The 8,855-nt window shown below is 42.2% G+C and overlaps 1 protein-coding gene across 2 annotated transcripts in view; it reads left to right on the top strand.

Annotated features, from left to right (window-relative positions):
* Window positions 1-582: 582 nt before the first annotated feature.
* Window positions 583-8,855, top strand: part of CHST11 (carbohydrate sulfotransferase 11) — a 255,543-nt gene continuing 247,270 nt past the window's right edge. The window contains exon 1 of one of the 2 annotated variants that reach the window (XM_082253119.1): window positions 583-896. In XM_082253119.1, the coding sequence (XP_082109245.1) occupies window positions 794-896 (103 nt within the window). In that variant the 5' untranslated portion in view covers window positions 583-793. Of the gene's footprint in view, window positions 912-8,855 lie in introns of both variants that reach the window. The other variant, XM_082253118.1, reaches the window with a different exon arrangement.

Here is an 8,855-nt window from a genome sequence, read left to right as displayed (position 1 = left end):
GTAGAATATGTACTTGCGGCGGTCGGCAAGTGGTTAAATAACACAAAATAAAAACTGCAGATGTGATCAAATACCACCAAAAAAAAAAAAAAAAAAAAAAGTCTTCCAGAGCTGAAGTGGTTAAGAAGCCCTGCTGTAGTGTGAATGCATCCCTTGTAGAAGAGGAGCTGCACACACACACCTGCGGTGCTGGCAGATGTAATTCCCGGCCGTGGGCGGCAGGTGGCGCTGTGGAAGCTGCATTGGCCTCTCCATAGCGGATAAACAAAAGAAGGCGGAGCGCGATGTGCTGTGGCCGGCATCAGGCTCCGCTCTCCTACTGCTGCCTGTCAGAGCGGCTGAGCCGGTGTGCAGACAGACAGACAGGCAGACGGAGGGACGGAGCGGCAGGGAGGCAGGCACAGCTGCTGTCATCTACATCAGCACCGCTGTGCCCTGCTCCTATATACATGCATACACTCGGAGCATCCTCCAAGCAGCACCCCGGATAGGAGCATCACCCCTCCTTTCTCCATCACCCCGTCCTGTCACCATCGGGTCACCGTACAGAGGGCTCCCCGGACAGAGCACTGAGGGGGGGACATGTGAATCTATCATCAGGGACAGCTAAGGATGGACAGACTTCCCGGGATCCATCCTTCATAAGAAGAAGTGTGTGTCAGTCTATTACAGGAGCACCCACAGCAGGACAGCTCCCCCAGCAGCAGCCCAGTGCTCCATCCATCCATCCATCCATCCATCCATCCATCCACACCCTGCAGACCTGGCTTACTGCCCCCATCCCCCCCGCACTATGAAGCAGGCTCTGATGGAGGTCATGAGGATGAATCGGATCTGCAGGATGGTGCTGGTCACTTGTCTGGGATCCTTCATCCTGGTCATCTTCTATTTCCAAAGTATGTTACATCCAGGTAAGACAGGCCTTCCATATGGGGGAATGAGGGGAGAAGGGGGGACACCGACACCAATGACACATCACACCCTGGCTGGGCGATCTCATGGTGTATGGTGGGGAGATGAATGAATAATTCATGACAGATCAGTCCAATCTTCCAGCCAGATGGAACCTTCAAGGAGCCAAGTGACATGTGCTTGTGTTGACAACAATAGACACATAAAGTTGGCCACTGGCTCTCCTTGTTGGCTGAGGCTCCTGTGCCGCCTGGCCTCGTTGGGTTACTCCAAAATCAACATTTTATACTCCTGATTTGTGGGGTTTTTCCCCCTCAGTTGTTTGATTTGCTGTGATCAGTATTGGCATTGCGAGGACTGTAATTATTAGAAGACAGCGGAGGGAATTAACTAAAACTGGAGCAGACAGAATCTGGAGCGGATGCGCATAGGGCTTTATTTACTGAGACTGGAGAGTGCAAAATCTGATGCAGCTGTGTATGGTAGCCAATCAGCTTCTAACTTCAGCTTGTTTGATTAATATTTAACTGTAAAAGCTCAAAGCTGATTGGTTTCTATGCAGAGCTGCAACAGATTTTGCACTCTTCAGGGGTTGATTTACTAAAACTGGAGAGCACAATATCTGGTGCAGCTGTGCATGGTAGCCAATCAGCTTCTAACTTCAGCTTGTTCAGATAAGCTTTGACAATACAATTTTGAAGCTGCTTCTGTTTCTATGCAGAGCTGCACTAGATGTTGCACTCTCCAGGCGTTGATTTACTAAATGTGGAGAGTGCGAAATTTGGTGCGACTTTGCATGGTAGACAATCAGATTCTAACTTCAGCTTGTTCAATTAAGCTTTGACAATAAAAGCTGGAAGCTGATTGGTTTCTATGCAGAGCTGCAACAGATGTTTCACTCTCCAGGCGTTGATTTACTAAAACTGGAGAGTGCAAAATCTGGTGCTACTGTGCATGGCAGCCAATCAGCTTCTAACTTCAGCTTGTTTAATTAAGCTTTGACAATAAAAGCTGGAAGCTGATTGGTTTCAATGCAGAGCTGCAACAGATTTTGCACACTTCAGTGGTTGATTTACTAAAACTGGAGAGTACAATATCTGGTGCGACTGTGCATGGCAGCCAACCAGCTTCTAACTTCAGCTTCTTCAGATAAGCTTTGACAATAAAATATTGAAGCTGCGTCTGTTTCTAAGTTCAGCTTATTCCATTAATTTCGACAATAAATGCTGGAAGCTGATTGGATTCTATGCGAAGCTGCAACAGATGTTTCACTCTCCAGGCGTTGATTTACTAAAACTAGAGAGTGCAAAATCTTGTGCTACTGTGCATGGCAGCCAATCAGCGAAATTTGGTGCGACTTTGCATGGTAGCCAATCAGCTTCTAACTTCAACTTGTTCAATTAAGCTTTGACAATAAAAGCTGGAAGCTGATTGGTTTCTATGCAGAGCTGCACCAGATGTTGCACTCTCCAGTGCTTGATTTACTAAAATGGGAGAGTGCAAAATCTGGTGCTACTGTGCATTGTAACCAATCAGCTTCTAACTTCAGCTGTTTGATTAAAGCCTCATACAGACGATCAGATTATCAGATGAATTATCATCCGTTTTTTTGTTGTATGCTAATCTCATATGGAAAGTGAAGATGTTACTTTCATATGAAAATTCTCATACGACAGAATTCAACTTCAGAAGTGATGTCGTGTTGAATTGTAGGTATGCTTTTGTTTTTGAGCATGCCTAGTCTTGCTCTTATGATTTTTTTGGTACAAAAACTGTGCTAATTAAACGAAAATCGGACATTGTGTTCACATACGATAAAAACTTTATAGCCTGCACATTCAGTTTTTGTCGCCTGAAAATTCGTAATCGGCTGTGGAAAGCATTATACTAATGATCCGAAAATCGACTAAATTTTACTTCCGATTCTTTTATCGTGTGTATGAGCCTTTAGCCTTGGCAATAAAATCTGGAAGCTGATTGGTTTCCATGCAGAGCTGCAGCAGATTTTGTACTTTCCAGGGGTTGATTTACTAAAACTGGAGAGTGGAAAATCTGGTGCATGGTAGCCAATCAGCTTCTAACGTCAAATTGTTCAATTTGTTCAATTAAGCGTTTACAAAAAAAAAAAAAGCTGATTGGTTTCTATGCAGAGCCACAACAGATTTTGTACTTTCCAGGGGATGATTTACTAAAACTGGAGAGTGAAAAATCTGGTGCATGGTAGCCAATCAGCTTCTAACGTCAATTTGTTCAATTTAGGCCCCTTTCACACTTATGCGACGTGATTTTACCGCGATTTTGTGGCACGATTTTGACGCGATTTTGAAAGCAATGGCTATGGCTATGGCTCAAAACGCAATCAAATCGTGGCAAAGTAGTGCAGGAACTACTTTGAAGCACTGATATGAATGGGGCTCATTGAAAATAATGGAAAACGACTTGTCATGCGATTTTGCGGTCCAAAATCGCAGGACCAGTCACACTAGTGTGAAAGGGGCCTAAGCGTTTACAAAAAAACAAAACAAAAAGCTGATTGGTTTCTATGCAGAGCCACACCAGATTTTGTTCTTTCCAGGGGTTGATTTACTAAAACTGGAGAGTGAAAAATCTGGTGCATGGTAGCCAATCAGCTTCTAACTTCAAATTGTTCAATTTGTTCAATTAAGCTTTGACAAAAAAAAAAACTAAAAGCTGATTGGTTTCTATGCAGAGCCACAACAGATTTTGCGCTCCCCAGTTATAGTAAATCAAACCCATAGTAACCCATCAGCTTCAGTTAGGATTGGCTCACACTAGTGCGATTTCAGGTGCAACTTTGGTCGCACAATCACACAACGATGGGCATCACATTGTTTTCAATGCTGCCCATTTGTATCAATGCAGCATATTTTTGGAAAAGGAACATGTGCTACTTTGAGACAGTTGCAGTGTGATTTTGGTCTGATAGATCTTAACGGAAACACAAAAAAAAAAAAAATGTAAAATGTGTTTTTAGTGCGTTGGATGTTTGAAATCCAGTCTCTTTTTCCTAAAAACACACACAAAAAAATCGCAGATCAAGTCACAGCTGCACTATCGTGAACCTAGCCTTAATCCAGGCATACAAAGATGGAAATTGAGCTGGTTCAGCAAGGACCAGCCAAATTTTGATCCAGGTATGGGCAGGGGATTGTACAGAAGTCGATCTACTGATTGACTTCTATACAACCACCCTTTCAGGTTTATGTCACTTGGTCGGCCCCTTGGTCTGTCGCTGGCAGCACTGATCAGTGTATTATGAGGGTGGAGAAGTTTCCCCGCTGTCAGAACACAATAGCGCAGAGGGATGATTCCCTCACCCACATCGAATGTGTGGATGGGGGAATCAAGTCTTTTTTTTTTTTTTCTCCTTCAATCCACTGGTTGAACAAAAAAATAAAAGCCACTAGTGTATGGGCTGCTTTAGGTTTTGCTTAAAACTGATTGGTTGCCATGCACGGCTGCTCCAGGTTCTGCTCCCACCAGTCTTAGTAAGTTACGGTATTTTTTTATTTTTTGTTTTGCTGGTAGGTAGAGTTTTCACAAAGCGGTTCTTAATTACTGATAACAGGATATGATTTCTATAAATTATTATTAATGGCGAAATTATTTGTTCTACAAAGTTACTTATTATCACAGGTGTGCTTCAAATGGAGTGCCCAAAAACATTTCCCGTTATGGTGGCTTCAATTTATAATCCGATTGATGTGCAATACAATCGAAACGACCTAATCATAGAAAATTTCCCTTCTGATCGATTTAGACCTAATTTAGATCAGATTCGGTCAGTCAGCCAGGGTGGGAAATTATTATTCTTTTTGTATCAATCGGTAGCACTGAGATGATTGGGTCATAAATTTGCATGGTGGACCAAAATATAAGTGATAACTTATGATTGTATCTTCCAAATATCGATCGAATTCCACTTTCCTGTGTGTAGCATATTGATCGATTGTGTTGTCGATTATTGATCTATTATATTTATCAGGGGAGATCAATTGAAAAAGAAATGGATCATGTTATTGAGGTGTGTATGGCCACACTTAGGACGCACAGAAGTGGCAAAGCTGACAGCACTAGTGTTTGTGATAATGGGGCTTTACACATAACAATTAAAGGGCTAGTAAGCGCTTTGTAATTGCATGACTTCAGTGCTTTACCATGAGAATCTATTGATTTCCAACCCATGCCTCTCTTCTGGAACCCAGTCCATCACATATTTCATGTATAGTAATGCTAGCTGTAGTAAATGTCTTCAATGATTTTGTAAAATATAATTGATGTGTAAATCCGTTATTTCTTCAGTTCATAGCTCACCAGTATAGATGAGCTTGGGGTCCTCCAAACTCATCTCCAGCTTTTCTCCGAGCTTGCGCTATTTTTTAATCTAATAAGTTGTGTCATTCACCGCCCCACAGCTGCCTCCTTGTTTACAAGAGAAATGACCCGGTCTGCACCTAAGTGGAGTAAAAAAAGGGTGCAAATTAAGAATTTGGCTAGAGGTGAGTTTGGAGGTCCCCAAGCTCATCTCTACTCGTCAGTTTGGTGTATGTTCCAGTTGGGAGTTAAAGTGGTTCTAAAGGCTCAAGGTTTTTTGTACCTTCAGGCATTCTATCGTGGTCAAAACAGAATTGTGGGATGCCTGTCGCCCCAAAGGAAGTTGTACTTGGCGTTCCGCGAATCGTGCCGCATTTGGGGTGCCATTGCAAGTCACAGGAATCGCACGGGCGTCCCATGATTTGCAATTATTCGTGATTGCGGGCAGAATGGCCGTGATTCTGCCTGCGATCCGATACGCCAGTATGTGAACGTAGCCTAAAATATCAGCTTTGGTCGAACAGGATGTTGGATAATGTTCATTCAATCAGCAGATGCAGCCAATTGGCTGCAGCACTGATCAGTGTATTCTGACAGCAGAGTCTTCGCTGTCAGAATACAATAACACAGCGGGTAAAATTCCTCCATCTACCTCACGTGTGTGGCTGGATTGGCTCATTGTGCTGAGCTACCAATCGCTCTCCTTCAGTGATTCATGAGTAAGCACAGCGATTACAACAACATTTCATAAAAAAAATTATTACCAGTAATTTGCGCTAGCGATTTCGCCAGTCAGGATGAGATGCTGATTATTCTGGTTCGCTGAGTGACTGGGCAACTGATTGTTTTGAAAATATCACTGTTAGCGATCCTATAGCTACCAGCGACCGGTCGCTGTAACATAGCAGGGAGGTGGTGTTACTGCAATAAAATCGCCCCTTTCTCTTCAGCCTTACTTTTGAATACTTTTTCAGATCACCCACATTTAAGTCAAGCATTCATTGCATCTGAAGTGATCTTTGTTACTATTTTACCATCTGCTCTAGGGCACACATCCCATGAATGTATAAAGAGTGTCATAGATTACTTTTTAGAAATCGACCTCACATTAGTGCGACAACAGCAGATTATGCCACAGATCCAGGTATGTGTCGGAAAGGTGTATACGACTTGGACATTAGAGCCGGTTCACACATAAACGATGTGAGACATCGCATGTGATTCGGAGCGCACTGCTATGCAAATCACATGCAATGTCTGTGCATTGCGAACACAGCCATACAGATTGTATGGCTGAATTTGCATCGCATTTGGACTAAAGTCGCACAGGACCCTTTTATGGTCCGCACCAGAATCTAAACGCATGGGTGTTCACACCTATGCGATCCGATTCCTGTCTGAACTGACAGTTCGCACTGCGATATGCGAACTAATCTGGGGGTGTCGTTAACTTTGTATTGACACTCCCAGCGATTTGCATATGGCAGTGTGAACTGCCTGCGAGTCTAGTGCAAAGCGGGAACCCGCAGTGGATTCACAGGGTTCCGCATCGCATATGCACTAACTGTCATAAACATCTCTCCTGCAAAGTCGTAGAGTTGTACAGGCAGATAATCTGTTTGGGGAAGTTGGGAAAGTAATGGAAACAAGTTCAATATCAGTTCAAGGGTAACTTTTTTACAGAATGTCTGAAAGATGCGACACAATAATTACATGTGCGATGACATCAGCAAATCATTCCAATGTGACAGAGGTCTTATTTTTTTTTTTCACAGCTTCGTTATTTAAATTAGACAGCGATGGAGAACATGTATCATTGTCTTAACAACATTTCAGTTACGGTACATCACATACTCCGAACTACAAATCTATGCATTGTATTGTAGATTGTTAAATGACACCACATATTCAATAACCAATTTAGGTAATCTGTTGTCACCTTCTAAAAGGGTTAAAGCTTCCTTGTCACTGGGGTTGATTTACAAAAGGCAAATAGGCTCCCCAGAGCTTAGTGATTGTTAGTGAATAAGGTAAAGCTCTGCTTAGTTCCATCATCCATTCATGACAGTGTTGCCAGCCCCCCGCATCATTTTTTACTGACAAAATGTGTAAAATTTACTGGCGGGGCACATTTTTTACTGACAAAATATGTAAAATTTACTGGCGGGGCACATTTTTTACTGACAACCTGAAAAAAAAAAATAACGCCTAAAAGCGAAGACAAATGATATTGAAACAGAATAAACATGATCTGGAAACACTGACAGTACCTCCAGGGCTTGACAAATTTTCCTGAAATCTAGGAGCCAGCTAAAAAAGTTAGGAGCCAGTTTTTTTTTTTTTTTTTTTTTTAAACTAGCAACCAAGCTTTATTTAATAAAACGGATACTAAATTTACACATAAATATGACTAGAACCCCACTCTCCTCTATAGCGCAATTGGATGGAAACAGACTGTCTGTCTCTTTCCATTCGATGCCATCTGATCCGATCCACGGGATGGATAGAAAATAGAACCACCATCCGTCTGCTTTTGGCGGACAGGATCAGATGGCGGCAGATTACTGCTCCATAGCGGAGAATGAAGGGTCCGATCAGGTCTGCCTGAAAAACTGACAGGCGGGCCTGATCAGACAGCCCGTGTGAAGGGGGCCTTCGGCTGTGGCATGGCGATGAGGAAAAAAAAAAAAAAAAAGATTATATATATATATATATATATATATATATATAATTTTTTTTAATAATAATAATTGGAAAAAAAAAGAAAAAAATATTATTTATTATTTTTACATTTAAAAAATAAATTAAATTAATAATAATAACCACACTCCCTGTCAAAGGTAACTAACTGGACAGGGAGATGGGAATGCATTGAGAACAAACAGGCAGTGGAAACAGTCATTACAATAGTGATTACTCCCTGCCTCCACAAGAGGGCGCCAGTTCCCCATTGGAAGCCTCTCTCATCTCAAGAAGGCCGAAAAGCCGGGGCCTCAATTTTCAGACGGCGCGGAAGTCCGTGCACTCCGTGCGCGGAAGTCTGTGCACAAATGACAGGACACCTTCTGCAGGGCACCCCAGGCGCCAGGTCGCTAATTCTAGTCGCAAATGCGACCTGGCGCCCGGGGTTTGTCGAGCCCTGAGTACCTCTAACAAGTAATTTGCTTGGTTTACACTTAAAACGTCAAGACAGCTTTAAAAATGATAAGCCCCTGATATTTACAGACAGTTGTAAAAAAATCACTGATTTTTACAAACTGTTAGTAAATTTTCTGACAGTTGGCAACCCTGATTCATGTACACACAAAAATGCTGTTTTTTTTGTTTTTTTTCTTCTTTTCTTTGCACGAGATTGGGTATTCTTTACACTGTAATATTTCACCATATTTACTAAGCTCTGGGGAAAATTCCCTTTCAATGTGCAGCTTCCCTTGCAAAGTGAAAAGACTTTTTGACTTTGATAAATGAACCCAATTTTCTCAGTTTTTAACTATAACAGAAAGAGAACTTATGCTGGTTAGGAATGGTTAAAGTGGTTTTAAAGGCAGAAGGTTTTTTACCTTCATGCATGCTATGCCTTCAGTGTGCAGCTCCCCCCTCAGCCTGAT

Source organism: Pelophylax lessonae (genome assembly GCF_965119305.1).
Source record: "Pelophylax lessonae genome assembly, chromosome: 4".
Classification (NCBI taxonomy): Eukaryota; Metazoa; Chordata; class Amphibia; order Anura; family Ranidae; genus Pelophylax; species Pelophylax lessonae.
The sequence above is the reverse complement of the archived record's forward strand: the minus strand, read 5'-3'. Positions and strand labels throughout refer to the sequence as shown.